At 39.7% G+C, this 23,751-nt stretch overlaps 1 protein-coding gene across 1 annotated transcript in view; it reads right to left on the bottom strand.

The window, feature by feature from the left end:
- Nucleotides 1-4,169, bottom strand: part of Tfap2d (transcription factor AP-2 delta) — a 55,805-nt gene extending 51,636 nt beyond the window's left edge. The window contains exons 1-2 of the mRNA XM_027938283.3: nt 4,131-4,169; nt 2,625-3,122 (exon numbers count right to left, since the gene is read on the bottom strand). Of these exons, the coding sequence (XP_027794084.1) occupies nt 2,625-3,122; nt 4,131-4,169 (537 nt within the window). The remainder of the gene's footprint in view (nt 1-2,624; nt 3,123-4,130) is intronic.
- Between the last annotated feature and the right edge of the window lie 19,582 nt (nt 4,170-23,751).

A 23,751-nucleotide genomic window follows, 5' to 3' on the forward strand; every position in this document is an offset into this window, starting at 1 on the left:
CCATATTGAGGCAGGCCTGTAAGACCCCCCTTTTCAACCTACTCACCAGCTCTTTCTTATTTTAAATGTTCTGCCTTAAAGTGATTATCAAATCAATATGAAAAAAAAAAACTTGGAGACTGAGCATAAATTAAAGCGGTGATGGGAAAAGGTGTGACAGTTTTCTTTGTTGGCCATAGCAAATCTTTTTAGGGGACTCAAAGATGGAACTGAAGCCACAAGACTGTTTGCATCTGTTAGGCAGACTTAGACCGCCCTCCAAACCATTGGACTTTCACTTAAAATTCTGTGCAGGGAAAAGTATATTTACATTTGTTGCATTTGAAATGAGGCATATGCTGATGAATGTTCTAAAAAGGAAGAAATAAAAGGAGAGAGACGGGCTTCTCCCACACACTCCCTCCTCATTTCTCATTTTAAATGTAGTTATGACTCTTTCTTTTTCATTCTGCCAACTTGTTTGGGAAGAGTGGAAGAAAATAGCTTGTCAGATTTACAAATGTCCTTCATAGAATTCACATACATGTGTGTGTATACACACAGACATGTATTATAGATATATGTAGCTATGTAAATATATATACTTTTTATCATACACTATACCCTGTTTCATCTTTTGCCCTGGAGTCGTTCCTTCCTTAGTATGTGCAATGTCACTTTAGAATGAGTTATAAAAAAGAAAAGAGAGAATAAGTATATTAAAAAGAGGCTGAAGAAAATGTTTCAAAATATCTGAAATGTAGAAGTAAAGGGCCTTGAAGTTCTCCAAGGGAAAGAACCACTTTCCCTCCTCCCACTCTGTTAAGATGTTTATTTTCTTGGAAGAAAAGAATCTTGGTCCCTTCACTTAACAAACTTTTCCCCCTCATAAGTAAAACATGTTGTTTGGTCGGATGACATTGCATAAATGACCAGTTGAATGGCACTAAGTCGAAAATTGGATAAACTACGGTGTCCTTTTGCACAGGATTCTCTCTTTGTCTGGTGCTTGCAAATGTTCTAATCCCCTCTTTTGAAAAATGCCCTGCTTTGTGCCTAGCACAGAAAAAAAATTTGTACAGATACAAAAAAATCAGCAGCAGACGTGGCTATTAAAAGAAGTAAATAGGTTTTAGTTGAGCTAAGCATTGAATGGCAGATTTTTTTCCCTCTTGAGACATAAGGGGATCCTTGTGTAAAATGTAAAAATGCCCTGAGCGTATAAAATTATTTTGTGAATATAAGTGTAGAAAGTCAAAATTTACGGAGCCAGATCTTTTTTCTTCCATATAGATCTTGCAGCTATGACCCTTTGTTGGAACTGTAAGGGCTTTCACTTTAATTTAAAAATAATCCCTTGCTCATAGGTATACAAGGGGGGGAGATTTTCTGTGCGCAACAAGGGATCTCTTACGTCTCCAACGTATGCTCCTGGAATATCTCCCCACTCGTCCTGCGGAGTGGGGAGAAGTTGGCCAGCTTTGGGCAAACTGAAAAATGGGGACTCACAGATAGAACTGCACTTTCCACTAAAAGAAGATACAAATTTTGGTTTCTCAGATTCTTATTGTGGGTTTAGTTGTTTTAAATGTGCCTAAGATAATATGATTGCATAATTATAAATTCTATTGTTGGCAAAGAATGTACAAAAAATGTTTTAAGGAAGAAAATAGGAGAGAGATCATCTAATTGAGTTAGGTTTTCACAGGGTCTGAATTCGTTTTAGCAATTTTCTTTTTTCCTCTCTGCCTTCCTAATTGCCATCTCCCTTTCCTTCCCTCTCTCCCTCCCTTTCTCTTTCTTTTGCTTCCTTGGCTCTTTCTCTATTTCCTCACGTGTGTCTTTTTAAGGAGTTCATCTTAAGATAAGAAAACATAATGAGATGAAAAGGAAAAAATAATGATGTGAGTCATCCAACAGGGCTGTGAATGTGGGTAAACACCAGGCGCAGAGAATTAGACTCAATGCTACACTCTGACAAAGTGCGTTGTGCAGATTCTTTCTTTGGGGTTGATTTTCGAAGTTTTCATTTACAGATTTCTTACTTTACATAGCAATCTCATGTGTCTGGTGAAACTTTTACTCAAGCTCAGTGTTCCAACAATTTCCCAAGAACAAACGAGTTGCCTTCCCCCTTACATAGCAAGATCACCACAGGCTCAGTGGAAGACGAGCTCCTGGAACAGGAGTGCAGACCCGATCCTGCAAAGTATGTAAACTGAGGGTGCGATTGGTCATCAACTCATCGGGTCTTATTTTGAGTCGAGTTCACTCAAACCCAGCCTCCCTGATCTCCCCCACCCATCCGCTCAGGGTCAGAAATGTGGATTCACAAAAGACTTCTGTGAGTACTGGCCAAAGGTAGGGGCCGCAGCTAGCCGGACTAATTCGCTTCTAGGTGAAAAGCCTGGATCCAATAAGAGGGACAGAATGGGCACACTCCTCCTCTAATTGTTTTGATAACTTTTCGTGTGTGTGTGTGTGTGTGTGTGTGTGTGTGTGGAGAGAGAGAGAGAGAGAGAGAGAGAGAGAGAGAGAGAGAGAGAGAGAGAGAGAGAGACGACTTACTGTCAGAGTATTAAAGGAGTGGGAGGGGGAGGGCGAAGAGGGGAGGGCGCAGACAAATTCCCTGCATGCTTATTTACCTGCAAGTCGTCTGCTCCCGCGGCGGCCAGCCCCAGGCTGGGCCCTGGCAGGAGTCTTTGATCTGGGTGCATTCCATACTGAGAGCCATGGCTCATGAGGGACAGGTCGTGGCGGCGGTAGGCATCGAGGCAGCCCAGCTCCCGCCTCTGCTCGTCCAGGCAGGAGGACTTGAGCGCCCGCGCATTGTGCAGGTTAATAAAGTCGGTGGGCTCCCCGTGGTGGATCTGCTGGTAGTACTGTTGCGAGTGGTGGAGCGAGTTCAGAGAGTAGGCGTCGGGGGTGACCGCCGGGTGGCTGTGCTGAAACTCGTAATGGAAAGACTGGTGGTGGAGCGGGGTGTACTGGTGGTTAGTGGAGAAGTAGGGGGACGCAAACTCGGTGCCGGTGGTAGAGTAAGTTAGAGGAGAGGAGGAGGAATAGGCGACAGTGGAATTGGCTACGGACTCCAGACAGCCAAGCTGCATCAAACGGTAGCTGTTTGATCCGTCGTGACGTATCTGGAAGGAAGAGGGGGAAAGGGGAGAGCAGAAAAACTTGAGGTTTGTCATTTTGCAACCAAGGCGCCACTCTCCCAGAGCCTGGAGCTCTCTTTAGCTTTCCTAGGAGAGCGAGTAAGCAGGGCTCGGGCAGAGCGGCAGCCGGGGCTCAGCGCCTTTGCTAGAGAGCCTTGGCGAACTGGCGAACAGGCGAACTGGGGGTGGGCGGCCTCGTCCTCACAGTGGAGAGAGCGGGAAAAAAAAATCCCCCACCCTATATAGGTGCGGGCGACATCACACACGCACACACACGCACACACATAACACACACCCAGCCCCTGCTCGACTTGTGCAGGGAGCTGGGCGTTGGGAACCAGGTTTGCAACTGACTCCGGGGACACCATGAGCAGGAGAGAGCCCATACGCAGAAAGTGCTATTCCCGCGCGTCGCCACTCCAACCAGATCCCAACACCGAAATTCTGATCCTGTCCATGACAAGATGTTTGGCCAGGGCTACTCAAAATCATTGTCCATATATTTTTTTAAAAAAATCCATTCTGCAAATCGTTCAACTTGCTCACTTTCTTTAGTCAACCATTTGGGGGAGGGAATCCGACCCACCTTCTCTGCTTCCCTTTCCTTGAATAAACCGGTTCCAAAAGGGGTGCGTTGTTCCCCACCCCCATGTCCACCTACCGCCCCCCATCAGTCCCTTTTCTTTGCCTTTCTGAGAATCCTTTTTCTGTCTCTATCTCTTTCTCCTCAGCACCCTCCCCTTATTATTAGGATTATGTTTTCTCCCTCATTATGGCAAATGTTTCTTAACAGAGTTGCCCTTCCTGGCGACAGATGTCATAACGAACTTTCTCCCCTTCCCTTCCTTAACTTCCCCTGAAAGCCAGATTATAATTAAACGTAACGGTCCAATATAGATTAGAGACAGGGGAAGCTGCCGCCACCGCCGCCACCGCCGCCGCCGCCACACACACGCGCGCTCAAAAAAAAAAAAAAAAAAAAAGTAATAATACCTCAGCATCGTGGACTAGTCCCGGAAAGGTAGTTGACATGTTGGGTTTCTCCAAAAGCTTACGATGCAATTTCCCCCTCCAAAAAAAGAATCGGGAAAAAAATCCAAACTTCTTGTATTTTCCAATTTTTTTTAAGGAAAAAAAAATGTTCTATAGATAGAGATCTAAATTGTAATGGTTTTGCCCGGATCAGATAGCTCCTTGCCTCGTACCCACTTAAAAACCTGTAGGAACAAAATTTTCCCTCTGCACAAAAGCAGCTCCCTGGAACAGATTTTGTACTTGCTGAGTATTTCTTTGGCTGATGTCGTAGGTCCCTTGGTAATATAGAAGTTTTGAAAATTAAGCATCAGCACTGAGAACTGGGAGGACAATAGGCAGAAGAGATTTATCCCAGGAGACAAGGAATAAATATTGTATCTTCGCCTAATAAGGAACTGGAGGTTCTTTCAACATTTTTATCCATTTTTTCCAACCTTTATCATGCTTTTCTATACTGACTGAGGTGGGGACTCATCTGTGCGGAGAGCATTTGCACACATTTTATTGTAAAGATAGAGATCTAGCCCCAATATGTGTATATTAGAGATAGAAATATATATTAATTAAAGCTTCCTTTTACATGGGTAAGTGCTCATTCCTATTGGCTCCACTTCCTGCATGCTGAGAACTGGCTTTTTCCAACAAGCTTCCGAATCAATTTTGCCTAGATTGGGGTATCTGCTTTCGCCCAAGTGGAAACAATACTGCTCTTTCCACATTTACTTCGAATTTGGGTTCTTTCCCCCTTTTGAAAGGCAACACCAGGAGGTGGCTTACACTTTTCAGCAGCTTTTAAAATAAATAACCATGAGGGACAGTCCCAAGTTTCCATCATAAAGAAGTGGTGTAACTGGCAATGAATTTAGGAAAAATGCAAGAGAATAAAGACGTGGTGACAAGATTCTACACTTAGGTAAATATTGTTTTTCACTCCCAAACCCAACATGTTTTCCTTTTCTTTTGTGTTTTCCTTCTTCCCTTGTAAATAGTATTGGTTGGAAGGGGGGGGGGGCATTTAGCAGTGGAACCAGGTATTTGAACACCATTACCCCCAAAATAACCCTTAAGTGCTTGTAGTTATATTTTACAAAGAGAGAACAGGAAGGAGGCAGTGCACACACCTTACTCCATTTCTTTGGTGGATTTCTTGACTTTCAAACAGTTTTGAGCTTTAGTTTGTTCAAAATTTAGCTTCCCCTACTAGGTTGTCTAGTGCCTGCAGGGGGTGGCAGTGGCTATAAACTGGAAAGACTGAGGCTTTGCAAGGTCTGTTCTCCACCCCTATTTCTTAAGAGAGAATTGGCTGGCCCCATAGACTCATCTCAGAGATAGGAGGGGTAATTCAGTCTTAATTGTCATTTCATTTGGTTAGCTTTTAAGTGTTTAAGCTGAGAAGGTGTCTTAATAATAAGCCGCAGGCAAACAGGCATGTGGCTTTTTTTTTTTTTTTTTTTTTTGGGTCGGGGTTTGGGAGGGTTTATTAGGATCTGCTCATGCAGGCTAACTGGGGCTGTCACTCAGAGCTCTTTGCTTTATACAAATGGACAAAGGCACACAACAAGAATTGAAATGCATTGTCTGAAATGGAGATCTGAGATGCTTCAGTCCTGCACAGGGGTCAGCAGCCAACACTTGCTCCCTATTTCAATGTACATCAGCCTCCCCCCACCTTCTTGGGATTCCATATTTTGGTCTAATGAAGTCAGGAGACAGAGAGGTCAGTGCGATGATAAGGGAGAATGTCCAACTTGATCTTTAAGTAGAAGGGATAAGATAGGTGCTATTGACACTGAGGGGCTGAATCCCAAAATGCTTGCATCAGAGTCTTTGTTTCCCAGGTCTAAGTCAGCCCTTCATAGTTTACCCAGAGAGGAAATAAATAATCTTTATCCATAGTAGCTGGGGCCTGTCCCCATTACTTTACCCTAAAAATCTCTGCCCTTGATAAAGTTCAAACCTTCCCCCAGAAGAATATGCAAGTTATCTTGTGAATAGTCAGATTCACTTTCTTTAGTGGATGATGTTGACTCCCCAGTCAGTCCAAGCTCTAATGGAAAAGGATGACGCCTTCTCAGCCTATACTCCTTCCCACCCTCCCACCCCTCAACTGCCAGATATAACTTTATTGAAGGCAAAGGGACTTTCTTCTCAGGCTTCAGTCCAAGCAGCAGAGACTGTCCCCTGGGAACAGCCAGGAGGCTCAGGACAAACTGGCTGCCTGTTCCGCCTGCTGTCCCAGTGTATTTGATCCATGTGTTTTTTCCCTGTCCCAGGGAAGAGCCACATGCTCCCCTGCACTCAGATGATTTGGCCTTATAATACTCTCAGTAATAAGTTCTAGCCTGAGCAGAGTATATACCACAAAGTGACCTCCAGTTGCCCCCACCCATCTGAATGCATCAGGACATTGCTGAGTTACTGGCAACTATACCTCTCTACTCCTTCCCCCTATTCTCATTCCATTGCATTCTCATTCTCATTCCTATGCTCATTTCCTGAGTGGCTTTTAGGTACTCAGGCAAAGAGAATCCAGAGTTTCTTTTATTGTGCCCTGGATTTGGAGAAAACTAAAGATCACAGAGAATGAGAACAATCCTTTTATTTGCAATTAAGGTATATAAATCAGGAAGGAAATGTGTATCACTTTTACTTTGGGGATCTACTTCATCAGGGCCTCCATCTTTGGAAATAGTTTCCCTGTTCCCATGTCCTAGACTCCCTATACAAGCATCTAAACCTTAAAGAAACTTCACTTGGCCAACTGCTCCCTCCCACATCATCTTAACTTAAAAAAAAAGAAAAGAAAAAAAGAAAAACCTGTTTCTCCCTGAAAGAAAAATTGAGGAAATCATCCATGCCATATGCACACACTGGTCAGTGTTCCCTTCCATCTGCTCTGGGGTTGCTCAGCTCGCCCCTTTTGTAAAGAAATTCATTGAGGCAGGTGTGTGGTTTGGTGCCTTGTGTGTGATGTGCATGCGCTGGATTTGTTTTTGTCAGACAGCTCTCCCACCTCTCCCCCTCCCATCCAATTAATAGTCTTGAGCAATTAATAAGTGCCATCTTGCTTGACCCAAAGTCTGGGCTTTTCAGCAAAGTTAATTCCTCTTTCTCTGTTTTGCCCCTTTCCTGGAGAATGATTGGCCACACACTCTCCAGCGGGTGGCGTAATTGAATTAACTAGCCACAACATATTGGAGACAGGGCGGTGCCTGGGGCCCCCTCCATGGGAGAACTAGTGGTGTGCATTCTAGCCTCAGCCAGAGGCCAGGCCAATACTTGCCCACTCAAAATAGCCCACAAGAGCATGGAGAAGCCCTGCCACCCTGGCAGGGTAGAAGCCAAAAAGGGTATCCCTTTAGCACCTGGTGCTCTAGTTTTGTGCTCTAGTTTTATGCTCTAGGAGGGATTGCCCTTATGAAGTTACTTTAGGAATCTGCTAAGAAATCTTTATATGCATTATTTTTGTTTAGATTAGGGTCTAGGGCTGGAAGACAATTTTTGAAAATTGTAGGCCCCTTTTCTGAACTTCTAGGTTGGTACTGCAAGTTTGGACCTAATCTCAAACATCATCACTAAAAGGATCTGCTGCACATGGCTTGTTTGAGGTTGGTGAATAAGACCAGCCATATTGTGCCTAGCCCTAACTTTAATAAACATGTATTCCTTCAGGTTTGTTTTCTTTTTTGGCTACTTGTTTTTCCTTTGCTCCTGCAAATTAGATTTAATTTGTTCTCATTCCTTTAGTAAATTTTCTCACAAAACTGCCCATGTAACACTAACGCAAAGTAGAGTTATAATTGCAATTATTTGGGCATTTTCTACCAAAAAAGAATTTCCTTGAATATATTTACACACATGAATCAACCAGAATATCTTCCTCAATTCTACCCTCCCTTTTCCTTCTTTCCTTTCTCCCTCTTTTATGTCTTTCCTTTGTCCTACCTTCACTTTTAGAGAGAAGTACATATGAGATTGAATTCATCAAATTTGTACCATTAAGCAAGTATGTGTGAACATTTTCTAAGAATGAAATTAGTATGCTCTGTTCCAGTGGGGCATGCAGCTCCATAACTGAGACATGAGTTTGCACAATAGGGATCCTATTTCTACCCTCTGGCTTTGAAAGAATACTTGTTTAGGAGAACAGTGGTGCACTGAGGATCCAAAGTAGTAGGTGATGCTCTTTACACAAAGCAAAACAAGAGGTGTAGATATGAATATGTGTACTTCTCCTACTGCTTTCAGCATCTCTCTTTTACACTCCATATCTTGTATGAAAAAGGATGTCTTTAAAGAATCAAGAGCAGCCAAAGGACATCTGTGTCCTATCTAAGGCTGTCCTTGTTTTGACCACTCTCAGGTACTCAGCTACCCCTTTGAGAATTCCCTCCTCTGAGTACCTTCTCCTGGATAGACTTCCAAGAGGTGCTCAGCTGTGGATCTCCAAAAACCAATCACAGAGTAACTTCTCAGGGTTCTCTCCCCAAGGAGCCTGAGTTTCAATTATTCAGAATTTTAAAGACTCAAAACTTCACTGTAAGTGATCCACCACTTACAGTGGTGTGTGTCTTCTAACCTAACCTCTCCCAGTCACAGTTGAGGTGGGTAGAGGAGTGGGCCTAATCCTTCAGGTGACAGAAAGACAAAAAATTGGTTGGGTTTTCACCAACCCCCCAACAAACAAAGTGGGGGCAGAAAAATGTTCCAAACAATCAAGGAAATACTGGGCAAGAGCAAGCCATCTAAACTTGACCCAGTTACATGGGCAGCTGGGGCCAAAGGGCACTACAATGTGAGTTCTCACACTCAAGCGCTGCGCTGAGGTCAGGGAACTACAATGTGAGTGCTCACACTCAAGGGCTTCTCCTTTCTTCCACTTCTTCCCAACGTAGTGCTTACTTTCCTTTCAGTCTCTGAATATCCCTCCCTTTCCCTTTCCTCTAGGTATACCACCCCCAATCCACCTTTGACAACAAAAGGACCTCTCTGCATCCATTACCTAATTGCAAATGAGAAAAGGCAGACTTTTTTTAAAAAAAAAAAAAAAAGCTTTAGAATGTTTAGGGGAAATTAACATTTCTGACAGACTTTCCAGTTATTTCAGTTTAAGGATTGTCATCGATTTTTTAAACTCTTCTTTCTTTCTTCCTTCTCTTTCTCTTTCTTTCTCTCTTTCTTTTTCTTTCTTTCTTTTTTCTCTCTCCCTCCCCCTTCTCTCTTCTCTCTCTCCCTTCCACTTCTCTCTTCTCTCTCTCTCTTTTCTTTTCTTTTCCTTTTTACCTCCTCCTTTCCGACCCTGCCCTGCCCTCTGAGCTGTTTATCAAAAGCCTTCCACAGATTTCTATTCCGCCTTAGCCTTGCAGCGATAGGCAATACGGATTCCATAACCGTACAGGGAAAATGCATTTGCAAGCAATTAAAAAGGCTTGCGAACGTATTAGTAGAAAATTAAATGGGAGAACTCTATTGTCTGAAGTCTTTGATGACAGTGAAACTTAGGGCTAGGGTCCTCATTTGAGTGGGCAGGCTCCCAGCCCTTCAACAGCCGCCAAACTGGCAGATCGCGGACTAGCCCAACCCAGTGCATGCAGCTCGTGCGCGCGCAGAGCCTGCTTGACCAGCCCTACCCTGTTAGGGGGCCTTCACCCTCAGGCAGCAGGCGGGAGACCCGCGAGGGCAAGATGCCCTGGAGGCCTCCTGGCTGGACGCGATCATTTAAGCGGGAAACCAACTCTTCTCTCGATAAGGTCTCAAAGCTCTTTCATGGGAAATTTGCCGCTTTGGACTAAGAAATGCTTGAGTTCCGAAAGATATATGCACTCTGTCCTCCAGCGTTCTAGGAGGTTTTGAAAGTTCGTTTGCCAGCCTTCGGATTGTACGGGGAGCCTCATTTTACCAAGCGCTTTTTATTGGTATTGACTCATTTGAACCTGAGAACACACCTCTTCACCACTCAAGTAGGAAGGAAATGTATGATTATTATCCTCTTTTTGTAGAGGAAAGAATAACAACAAAGCAACAGTAACAGCAAATATTTATTGAGCACTTATCATAGGAGCCAGGCCCTGTTGCCAGCCGTTTAAAAACATTTATATTATTTTATTTTCACAGCAATAGGATGAGGTAGGTATTAGTGCAAACATATTCTCTTCGCAAAGACGAGGAAACCGAAGTACCTGGCGGTTGATTACTTAAGACCCCAGACGTCCATCGCCCTATTCTACTCCACGGGATCAGGTAGGCAAGCCCCGGAAAGTGAAGCTGAAAGAACTGTGAATGATCGCCAACGTTACATGGGACCTTGAACTCAGTGATTTTGGCTTCAATTCCAAAGTTTTTCCTACATCTTCTGACTTTCGCTGCTGTGTCTAAACTTTTCCAAAATTTTCAATTTCCTCCTTTTATACTCCCCTATTGCTCTCTAAACTCTTTAAAACACCCAATGACGGCCTGGTCCAAGTTTCTTTTACAGTGTCATTTTGACACCTTCCAGCCAAAGTCGTCTGGACTATCTCCGCAGTAAATTAAGCCTCCGGGCTCTTACCTTTAGTTTTAGAAAGTCACAGAGAAGGACGCGCGGCTTCCAGGGTGGTCTCTTCCCAAGCTGGTCCGCCTCTACCTCTGTTTCCGGAGGCTCCAGTCGGCCCCTTCTGAATCTTCGGCCCCAGGGGTGGCCAGCTATACCTGCCAATCTCCTTTTGCACCGGGTTTCCATTCGCAGGGCAGCTTCGGCTTTGCGAATCCAGCGCTGGCCTCCGGGACCTCCTAGCAACTGAGGTTGCCAATTGAAACCCAACCGCAGGAGCCTTGGCTCTGGAACCACAGGGCCTGGCTGTCAATCCTGATTTTATCTGAAGACTTTGCTTAATTTTCTCATCTGTAAAATGGGAAAAATACTGACATTTAGCTTGAACAGCTGTTGCAAGAGTTAAGTGAATATTATAGCTGAGATTATCATGCTAAAGGCCCTGAGTTCCATCCTTAGCACCAGTTAAATCTATGTAGTGGCTATATACCCTTGTAGGTCGGTGTGGACAGTAGAAAGAACTTAAATGTTGGCTGTTATTATTACAAAAAGGGAGGTTGTTAGGTAGGCTACTAGAGAGATGTTCTGTTAATAAGGACCTTTTCTTCCCCACTGTCCATTTTGTAGTACCTTAGACAAATGGCATCAAAGAAAATCTGACTGGAGGAGATGTTAAAGGCCACCAGATCCTAAGCTTTACTGAAGTATGAAGTCACACTGTCAGTCAAGGCACAGGGCCAGAGCTGGAGTTAGAACTCAGATGCTTGCATCCATTTAGTCCAAAGAAGCTCATTTGGGATCCACAGACTTGAACAGTTCATTTCCCCCCACACTCTATTCTTATTCTTTTTTTGACTAATTAGTATTTCCTCCTGGCTTAATCACTAGTTTGAACTTTGGATTTTAAGGTTTCATTTATTCTGTCTCTGTCTCTATCTGACCTCCCTTTGTTTCTCCATACTTGCCCCCTCCCTCTCCATCAATCTCTCCTGCCTTTCCCCTCCCACACTTGCCCTTAGCTTCTCCTTCACACCCATCCTCTGTTAATGTATTCCAGGGTACCCTTCTGCTCTCCTGGGATTCTTCTTTGACTTAATGTTCCCATATCTCCAAAGGTTTCTGTTTCACTTTTGTTGCAATGTCTTGGACATGGTTTCAGTAAGGTGAGGGGTGGAGGTGCTTCTCCATCTGCAGCCCTTCATATTATGGTCACCCTAATACATAGCTTCTCTTCTCCTTCTGACAACCCCCTGTGGATCTGTCTAGTTGCTGACCCCAGCTCCAGTCTCTTCTCCCTCCTACTAGCCTTGGGGAGCTTTGAGGCAACCAAGGCCTCCAGTTACATTTTTTTCTCTAAAGGAGCTTTGTCTGCTTCTTCTGTCAATTACCTCAGTAGCCTCTCAGAGGCCCCGTTTATTTTTCCATTGACCTTTTCTTCCGTATGTACTGGAACAATGCCTTATTATTTTATTTATCTTAATCTCTGGTGCAATCGCCCTTTTATTCTTCAACTTGGCTGCGCTAGTGTTTTTCGTTACACTTTCTTGACTTCATTATGTAATCTTGCCGAATCTCCACGCTCTGTGCATGCTGTTTAGACCTCACGTTTGTCTTTTACTTACCCTTGAATAGTTTTGTTTTGAAACTCCTGGCCCATCCATATTTACCTTATTCCTTTATTTCCTACTATCTGTTTGCTGCCTGTAATGTCCATGGATAATGTACAGAATTTTGTACCATTTCTGCTGTATTATGCCTCTTGTCCAATAGAACATTTCTTTAAAAATATTTGCCTACTATGGCTCTGCTACTTTGTGGCCTTTATCTGATAATGTCCCTTTCTCCCAAGCCTGTTCTGATTGTAGACCATATAGTAATTCATCCAAATACAGCTAAGATGAATTTATCTTTTTTTATCGCCCTGTGAGCATAGTGGAGGGTGGTAAGGTATTCACTGATTCTGCCACTGATGAGATCTGTAACTTCAGACATATCACTTAATAGTTCCACTCTAAAAGCCAGACTGTATCAAATGGGGGCAATATGTATGAAATGACTTTATAATTTATGCTTTAACATTATTTGGGGGCTGGAGTTACAGTTCAAAGGTAGAGTACTTGCCTAGCTGTGTGAGGCCCTGGGTTCAATTTCCAACATTCCAAAGAATAATAATAAAAAAGGTATGAATTATTTCTTCAACTCTTCTTCCTTACAGTGGGTAAAGTCTCCTTATTGGATTGATATCAATGTTAATAGTGTAGAGTATTGCTTCTCTTTCATGACTTATCCTTTCCAACATTCAATTATAGTCTTTATCATAGACATTTCTATTGATTGCCATGTTGGAGGACTGTGTTCCAAATTCCAGATTCAGAAGGTGAAACTTTTTTTCTTAGAACTTCCCTACATTCTGGTATCATGGGAAGCCTTGAAGGAACCAATAGTCTGACTTCTGAATTCCCTGACTGTCAATGTTCTCTGCAACTGGCGAAAACTGTAACCCCAGAAACAACCTACTGCCACTCTTATCCTTTGGTAATGTGCTCTTTCTTGATCAACTTTGCCCACTTAAATACTCACCCATTTTCCTTTGTCTTTAGACATAGAGCCTTTACTTAAGAAATCATTGCCAAAAAGAAGACATGCCTCTGTAGTGCTCCATTAAGGGCATCCTGGCAATCTGGCTTAGAGTGGACCCTATCATGGAATGTCCATTTTAAGAGATTCAGTGAAGTGGCCAGTACAGGTTTGCTCATTCCTCTCTTCAGATGTGAAAAATGTTACCTCCTGAGCCCTTCTTTCTTGAGAAATTAGAGACTAAATCTAGCATTAGAACTTCTCTCTATTATAAGACACTAGAAACACATAGACTGTGATGAATTAAATATGTACCATATATTAGAAATATCTGTAATGAATGGTGACATTCTGATAAATAATACAGCATAAGGTTCTTTGTATGAGTGAACACTACTTCTCATATATTTATATGCTAGCCGTTAAAGAGAACAGGTTTCTTTCACTAGTTAAATACATTGAAACAGCATTAGTCTTTTAGGATATGTTCTATTCTTAATGCCAAGATTTATGTGGTGACAAAACTAAGTGTGTGTTGGTGTTCTTTCCTCACATACTCAAATATGATTTAGAGGAGGAAGGTCTCCCATGACTTAGATAGATTCTGATGATGAAGGAGGGGAGTTAGTATAGACTGTTAGAAAGTCATCATTTTAATGTGCTTTTAATGACAAGGTCAAGTGCAACTCAAATAGTGTTGGAAGCAAAATTCAAAATCTTCAAGATATAGATAAATTTCAATATCTTTGTTTTCATCTTTATATAGATTATAGTAGCCAAATCACCCAAATTTTAAAGGAAAGTAGTGTTTTCAAATAGCTAATTTTAACAATTTTTTTTCCTTTTCAAAATCAGAAAACCAAAGGTTATTTTGAAGAATTTTTTTTGTTTTGTTTTTTAATTTCAGACAACATGGAAACTACTCCTAGTTCCATGCAATACTCATAGTATTGCTTCTCTTTCATGACCTATCCTTTCCTTTGAATAAAGCTACTGGCATAATAGGAAATAGATATAGAAAGTTCATCTTCTTTCTGACACTGTGGTATACCTAACATGGAGACAGGGCCTGTGTTTTGACTCTACTGGTTTGGCATGAATGCCATTTGAGTGATTTTTGAATTTATTTTTATTTATTTTTTACGTACATGACAATAGTGGATTGCGTTACCTTCATAATTATCCATTCACAGCACAAGTTTTCATAACTTTGTATATGAAGTATGTTCATGCCAAATTATGCCATTATACATGAGCTCTCTCTTTTTTTTGAATTACAATTCTTAATACACCTTTATACCACAATTTATCATATCTCTGTTTGCATATAAGGTATGTTGACACCAAATTCACATCTTCATACATGTATTTTGTATAATGATGGATTTGAGTGATTTTGAATGATAAAGTATATTTTTAAAAATTTCTTTTGCAGTACTGGATGTTGAACCCATAAGCACTACATCTCTGAGCTACACCTCAACTTTTTTTGTTTTATTTTGAGATAGGGTCTTGCTAAGTTTCCCAGGATGGCCTTGGATTTTCAATCCTCTTGCCTCTGCCTCTTGAGTCACTGGGATTATAGGTATGTGCCACCATGTCCGGCTCAGAATTAAGTATCTTATACACATCATAAATTTATTATAAAGAAGTGGTACATTGAACATTAAGAAATGCTAAAAGATAGGAAGGTGTTTTATCTACCTAAGTAGTCTAATATACAATATAGGGACACTTAACACTAATTTCACAACTCATTTCTATGAGTCAGTATAACATAGGGACCAAAGAAAATTTAGAGCTTGTTTATTAGAAGTGAAAATTCTAAAATCTTCCTGATTCTATTGAGAAATTTCTCCTGCCAGTACAAGTCTCTAGGGAATAGAATCAGTATCACATTATCTGTAACTGTGCTGTTTTATATAGAATGACTGGCCACAGGTTACTATTGAACACTATTATAGGCTGAATTATATCCATACCCCCAAAACCCTAATCTCCTAATCTCTCTATTTGTTAAAACCCTAATCTCCTAATCTCTCTATTTGGAGATAAGGGGTAATTAAGTTTCATTAAGGTCATAAGAAAGGGTGGATTCTAATTCAGTAGGACAGGTATTCTTGTGAAAAGAGGAGGATACAGCAGAGGAGAGCTCATATGAGGAGACAGTGAGAAGAGAAGCCTCTGGAGAAACCAAGTATGCTGATACCTTGATCTTGGACTTCCAGCCTCCACAACTGTGTGTGAGAAGCAAATGCCTATTAACTTACCTAGTTTGTGGTATTTTGTTATGGCAGCCCTACCAGGCTAATGCTAGTGTTTTGAGAAAAACAACAGCAATAGCGCTTAACACCCCAAAGTTTGCCAAATGCTATCAACTAGGCCTCAGTGTTACTACAAATTGGTCTAACACTCATTTCTCTCCTACCGAATATAAAAATCTGGCAGAATATCAACATCAGGTATGATTACTCTGTGACCATGAGAATCAAGATGAAAAAAGACCACTGTAATTACATTTGAATACAGATAAATCTTTAATATTGTCTAAGCCACAAAATATCAACTGTATTCCCCTCTGGGCTAATGTGAATTACATCTTCTTTTCTAATTACAGCTGTAGACTTACTCTTATCTTTACTCCGTATAAAAAGTTTATTGAGATATTTGATCATACAGTTCTCTTGCTTTTGTTTGTTTGTTTTTTGGTATTGGGGATTGAACCTAGGAATGCTGTACTACTGAGATAACTCCCAGTCCTTTTTATTTTACTTAGAAACAGGGTTTCATTAAGTTGCTCAGGCTGGCCTTGAACTTTCAATACTCCTGTCTTCTTCGCTTCAGTTACTGTGAGTTGCCACCATGCCTGGAAAGTTCTCCAAATCCTAGAAGGAAGTCCTTTTACATACTCTGTTACTGAGATGGTTTCAAGGTTTCTCATGATGTGTTTTCTTTCTTGCTGCAACAAGTTACAAACCCAGTTTCCTTAGTTATAGGTGTAGGCCTCATGGTTTTGGGTTAGAAGGCATTGGCAATTTGAAAGGAAGCTAATCCAAATTGATATGAACTCTAATTGTAAAATACATACTTGATTTTCAAATACTTAGTATGAAAAAGAGAATGTAAAATATTTCATAATTTTTATATTGATTGTTGATAAACTTTTGCATATATTGATAAATAAAATTGACTATAAAAGTCAATTTTCTCATTTTTTCCCTTTTAAAAGTGTGGCTACTAGAAAATTTTAAATTATGTATGTGGCTTGGATTTCATTTCTATTGAACAGCATTGGTTTATAATACCCGCCCCCAAACCAATCATTGATAATTCTGACTATGCAAAATTTACATTTTTTCTTTTAAAGGAGTTCATTAGTCATATGAAGAAACCACACCCACCACTGTGGGTAAATCTGTGTGGCTTAACAATAAAAGTTTATCTGTGATATGCAAGCCAATGTGGAGTTAGACCTCACCAAGAGGCTGTCCTCCACTTAGCAGCACAGTGATCAAGTGGCATTTTATTTCTGCATCATCTTGAGGTGGTGATGGTATTGGGGGTCGGGCAAGGGATTTCCAGAATGCAGTGGCCAGATCTAATCATGTGGCTCTGCTTAATGATAGAGAAACAGGAAAGTGTAATTTTCCCCTACTCTCAGGAGAGAACTGAAAATGAGTACCAAGAGTAATACCTACCATAAGATAGAAATGCATGCTTGGGACTCTTTTTTAATACAAATGTGGAACATGTTTGACAGATGCATAAGGCATTTTGTTTAGTAGACCTCAACCTTGAGCACATCAGCACTGATGCTGAACATATAGTCAAAAAGATCCTTATATCTTCAAGTTACTATTTTTATGATAGCCTTTTAATGTTTCTAGCTACACAGTGGCAATGCATAGTTACCAGTAACTCACAAGTCCATAGTCTTTTTCTCATACTGATATGAACTTTAAAACAAAGTTCAAACTTTGTTTGAAAACAGCATGTTAATTGGATTAAACACTGAAACAAAAAAGAGAGAGAGAAAGCATTTAAGGATCATTGATATTTTTAAGTTGGTTGATCAGGCTGTGCACACACACACACACATACACACATACACTTTATTCCACAAGGTTTCTAACATTAAAAACAAAATGTGATCCCAGAGATTTCATTAGTTAAAATCCTCCCATCTGCAGGAAGATTCCTAAAACGCAGGCGAACTTGCCTTTCTTATCTTCAAAGGTCTCCTCCTAGCATCAGAAAAGTTGTTTGTAGTAAGCCCAGGGGATGGAGGAGGGTCTGACAAGCTTTCTCCTCCCCTTTTGTGGCTGAACTGTGAAGGCTGCTAGTATGACTAATTCTACCAATATAGATCAGTAGGTTAATTTCTGGAGGAGGTAAGCCTATGGCTGTGTGGGGTATAAAAAAGGTGGGGGGGCACGATTCAGCACTTGATCTCACTCTCCTGCCCCCTCCTTCTCTTCTTCCCTCTCTCCCGGGTCTGCCACTGCCCTCTAGACTGCTAGCCCCCAGCGCACAGCCTAAAGAGAAAGGAGCTGTCCGTTCAGTACCAGGCCACGTGCAATCTGCCCGCCAAAACACAAAGAACTGAAATATTAATTAAAAAAAGCCAATCTGCTCAATCCTCCGCCCGCAGGCAGGCTCTAACGGAAAACCGCATATGCTTTCCCTTTCTCCTCAATAAATCTTCATGTGGGTATTAAAATACCTAAAAGGATTAGTCATTAAATGCTTGTACATTTGGCTTAATGCGCAAGAAACTGTATGTCACAGGGTTACATCAGAACTGCAGTTTAATCTAATTTGCAGTATTTGCGTAAATGCTTTATTTCGTCTGCTGATTGTTACAGAGGATAATATTAATATCCCAAGTGTCCAGAGGGAGAAGGTTAACACATCAGCACGGAAATAAGCTGGATGCTGACTGATGTATAAAACTATCAAAGCTTCTTTTAAGGTGAAACACAAAAAGAGAATAAATGGGAGTGTGTCTTTTTCCTCCACAAGCTGCATCTATTATTATTATTTATTATTTGATCCTAAGGTAATAAGGAAATTGCTTTTTTTTTTTGAAAAGATTTTTGCACTTCAGTTGAATACACTGTCCTACATATTGCATTCAAAAGCTGTCTATATGGGAACAGTGAAACAATCTTCAAAGGATTTAATTGCAGAACCATTCTTATTTTCTTCTGAGGAAGTTTCTTTGTAGCAGAAGCATTTAGTCAGTATGAGCCACATCCCATATAACCCCACCCCTGGCTTTAAGCATTTCTCCTTTCACTGAACCACTGGAGCATATATTATCTCCATTATGCATCTGCATCTGGTACTGATCATTTACATTTTTGGTCCACCTACTTATTTTTGTGTATGTTTTACATAGTTTCCTGGTTGTAAGTCCCAAGGCAAAGAGAGATCGAAATCACAACACTATTGAGAAAAATGGTTTTATTCATTAAATATATGTGTATTGATTACCTGTGCTGTGCAAGCAGTCTGCTGAATTTTCTCATAGTATATTTTTTTTTCTGAAATCATTTGTTGATTATGTATTTTGGATGCATACTAAATCAATAAAATATGCTGTTGCTAATTATTGCCTTCTTTGGCCATGGGGTACAAGCCACATATTTATTAAAAAGTCACTTAAAAAATAAAAGTTTGTATTAATTTTAGTAGATAAGTTTTAAAGAAAACACAGAGCTATTTGATCATCAAATCAATAGTTCATTGCTAAAAATTTTGTTTTTTGTTGAAAACCAGTCTTAAATTGGTAAAGAGTTCATGCCAATCAAGATATTATTTCTTGGTCCATAAGATGTAGTATGACAAGTATTATTTGGTCTCCTATACCAATCAGAAAGATTAACAATACTTCACTGACATGTGGTGTAAGTGGTAAAAAATGATAATATATAATAAATGGATAATTTGAAACATTCCTTGGAAAAGAAAGTGGTTTTAAGTATTCAGTAACATCATTGAAAAACTAGTCAATGCCTATTATTATTTGAGAGGTGAATGGATTTCACACACACTCACACACAATTACATAAAAAGGGCATGGAAAGAGAGTTAGACATTTTTATCAATTTTTATCAATTCCTGATTTAGTCACTAATTTTCACACATATTGCAAATCTCAGAAATCCTCTTAATCTAAGATACCTCATATCTTACATTAGGTAGGCATCTTTACATTGCTTCATGCTCTGACATTCTGTGATTCTAATGGAACATTTGAACTCTTTAAAGTTTTCATTCTGTGTCCTATCATGAATTTTTATCTCAGAAATTTTCTTCTTTGAGTTGTTGTGGTTTTTTTTTAAATATTTTTAGTTGTAGTTGACACAATGCCTTTATTTATTTATTGATATGTGGTGCTGAGGATCAAATCCAGGGCCTCACACGTGCCAGGGGAGTGCTCTACCGCTTAGCCACAACCCCAGCTCCTTTGAGTTATTGTTTTTATTTGTTTCAATGCAGATACAAGTAATGTGAAAATTCTAGTCAATAAGTAAAGCTGAAATCATAATTACTTCAGTTTTTATTTATTTTCTCTTATAATTTATAAATTTTCTGTTATTTTTACTCTTGCCCAAGATCTTTCATTTTGTTTTGATGTACAATAATTAATATTTGTCCAAGTGGAAATTATTTTTATTACTTTCTTAATATTCATTTAGCTTATAAGTTGATTATTATCATTAAAAATATTATTTTAAATTGAAGAAATTAGTTATAAAAATTTGGTACTAAAGCTAATTTTTCTTTCTTGATTGGTTCATTTTAGTAATACATAATAGAATCCATTTTGACATAATTATAAGAGCATGGGACATTATTTGTTCTAATTTAGTCCCTAGTACTTCCCCACCCCCACTCACCCCCTCCATGCCACTGATCCCTCTACCACCTACCCATATATTTTTTTAAATTAATGTCTTGTGGAAGATGTACACGATGGTGAGATTCACTATGGTATATTCACACATGCACATAAGAATGTTAGGTCAGATTCATTCCAACATCCCTCTTCCCTTCCCCCATTGCCCCCCATCTACTCCACTGATCTTTCCCCTATTCTTTTTATTAAACCCCCACATTATTTTGAATCAGATTCCACTAAATGTTTTCCAGGGAAACATTTGACCTTTGACCTTTTGGCCTGGTTTATTTCACTTAGCATGATAGTCTCCATTTCCATCCATTTACCAACAAATACCATAAAATCATTCTTCTTTATGGCTGAGTAATTCTCCATTGTGTATATATAAATTTTCTTTATCCATTCATCTATTGAGGGGCACCTAGCTTGTCTCCATAGCTTAGATATCATGAATTGTGTTTTTATAAACATTGATGTGGCTGCATCTCTGTAGTATTTTGATATAAAATCCTTTGGATATATACCAAAGAGTGGGACAGCTGGGTCAAAAGGTGGTTCCATTCCATTCCTAGGTTTTTGAGAAATCTCCATACTGCTTTCCAGAGCAGTTGCACAAACTTGCAGTCTCACCAGCATTATATGAGTGTACCCTTGACAACAGTGATTATTACTTGTATTCTTGATAATTGCCATTCTTACTGGAGTTAGATAAAATCTCAGTGTATTTAATTTGTGCCGCAGTCTGGCTGGGCACAAAATCAGGAGCCACTACACAGCTTGTAGATTCAAACAGCAACTCTTTATTCCCGAACTCACACCAGCCATCTACAATCACGTTCTGGGGAAATCCACGTTCTCTGCCCAAATCCACCTCCACTGGGCTTCTGTCTCCCAAAAAATACTGTCTGAATCCCGTGAGAACTCAAGGGGAACTCAGGCAGCAGGATACGCCCTATTCCCAGCAGGAATAATCTTAAACCTGGAACCACCCTAAACCCGGATAGTCTTAAACCGGGAACGCCCTAAACTCGGATCCGCCTTGGTCCTTGAGCAAGGTCACCTACATGCAATGTCACTGCAAAATGTCCTATTTCCAGGAGTCCTTCCACTAAGCAACATGGGGTATGCTGGCAAGGAAATTGTCATACCTACTTGGCTAATGGCTCCCAGCAAATTTGCATATCTAATTTCTAGAGTTATTGAACATTTTTTATATATTTGTTGACCATTTGTATTTATTCTTTTGAGAAATGTCTGTTTAGACCCAACAACACTCCAACATTTCTGCTCAAGAAATGACTTCTTTAACAAGACTCCTAAAGTACAAGAAGTAAAATCAAAATTCAATAAATGAGATGGCATCAAATTTTCCTTCACAGCAAAGGAAACAGTCAAAAGCATAAAGAGAGAGCCTACAGAATGGGAAAATAATCTTTGCCACCTGCTCCTCAGATACAGCATTAATATCCAGGATATAAAAAGAACTCAAAAAATTTCACATTAAAAAACCCAATTAATAAATGGGCAAAGAAAATAACAGCTAGTTTGTTTACTCTTTAGATATAATAGGTTACTTCTCAATAATTTAATTAAAATTAGATCAAAACAACCATGTAATCATTAAGCATCTATTATATTTATATCCAATGCTATATTAGAAGGTATTATAAGGCATATAAAATGTTATTTTCAGTATTGGGGGAATTTACACTGTGGTTGGGGGAATAATGTTCACATATAAGATAGAAGTTAAAAAATGTAAAGCAGATTATAATGAATGACAAGATGTGTGGCAAATATGGTGTCAGGAGTAGAACAGACAGTGGTGTGAATTAGAATTTCCTGGGATATAGTGGAGAGGGACATCCTAGAAGAGTATGGTCCTAATCTAAGCATGAGATATGACCTTAGAAATAAAAGTTGCAGAATCATAGCAATTTATTCTCATTTTCAATGTATAACTACTTTCATAGAAAAAATTTTCCCCACTTTTATATTAGAACATGACTAACATTTGTCTATAAAAAAGATTTCTTCCTGGCAATTTCTCATGTTTTCTTTGCGCGAAGGAAGAAAATGATACTCACATTCAAAGCATAAACCTGAACTTCCCATGGGACTGCTTGGATGGTAACTGGATAAGAGAGTTACATTAGGGCAGAAGTGTGGGTCATAGCATATCAAACCAAAAGCATAAGGCTACCGTCAAGTTTGGTGGATTTTATTTGTAGCTGAGGCCAGCTCTACAATTTAAAGCCTTCTCTAAATAAGAATAATATTCTTCTCAGAGAACAATAAAGTGAATTTCTTTTAATGCAATAATCTAGTAGAGTGTAGCAGACTTAGACATTAGCTTTATCAAGAATAAAGTGGGATGAATGATTCCTAATTGAAATAATGACAATTAAAATATGTGAGCCATAAAACCAACTATATGAGCTCTTACACTAAGGATACTGCTTTTTAACAAGTGAATCATTTCTAAAGCACTGGTAATTGTAGGGAGGGGAGTTTGGGGGAATCATATCTACAAAACAATTTAATATCATCTGTTGTCTACAAAAATACATAGCATTTACATCTGATTTGTATTTTTAACAATTATTTCAAGCAAGTCGGTGCTATGACAAACACTTTTTGCTGATACATTCTGTCTGTTATGTTTGAAACATATTTTCAAACTTTTGAAAAAGAACATAAAGAATACCATTGTAATTTTAAAAATATAGGCTACATGCTGTGCAATAGCTTTGCTTAAATAACACTTGAGTTGTAACCTTATATCTTAAATTATGTGGCGTTCAATATCCAACTCATAATACATATATACAAAGTTGGAGTCTTTTTTAAAAAATTTATTTCTTACATACATGACAATAGTAGAAACACGCATTATATACAAACAAAGTTGGGATCTTAGTAAAAAAAATATAATGGCACATCATGTGAAGGTTTAAAAACTTGTATGCAATGGACTGGGGATGTGGCTCAAGCGGTAGCGCACTCACCTGGCATGCGTGCGGCCCGGGTTCAATCCTCAGCACCACATACAAACAAAGATGTTGTGTCCTCCGAAAACTAAAAAATAAATATTAAAAATTCTCTCTCTCTCTCTTTTAAAAAAAAAAATTGTATGCAAATCTTTTCACTTATTCCATCAAGGAGTATATGTGTGGGTTGAGACTGTAGCTCAGTGGGAAAGCGCTTGCCTAACTTGTGTGAGGCATTGGGTTTGATCCTTAGCACCACGTAAAAATAAATAATTCTTTTTTTAAGAAAGGCATTCTGTTCATCTGCAAGTACAAAAAATAAAAACAAAAGAAGTGTATGTGTGTGTTTGTGTGTGTGTGTGTGTGTGTGTGTGCTCCAAGCCTTGAATCTAGGCTGACCTTAATGATTCTTTTTAACAAACAGAGTGCAATGGAAATGGTACTGAATAACTTCTAAATCTTGAAAACTTTCACCTTGTGAGTTAGGGATGCTCACTTTTACAGCTTCTGTTTTCTAGCCTAATAAATTGTAATATCCCTTAATTTTTAAAGGTGGAGGAAACACCTCCACCTTTA

The sequence above is a fragment of the Marmota flaviventris genome, chromosome 6 (genome assembly GCF_047511675.1).
Source record: "Marmota flaviventris isolate mMarFla1 chromosome 6, mMarFla1.hap1, whole genome shotgun sequence".
Lineage (NCBI taxonomy): Eukaryota > Metazoa > Chordata > Mammalia > Rodentia > Sciuridae > Marmota > Marmota flaviventris.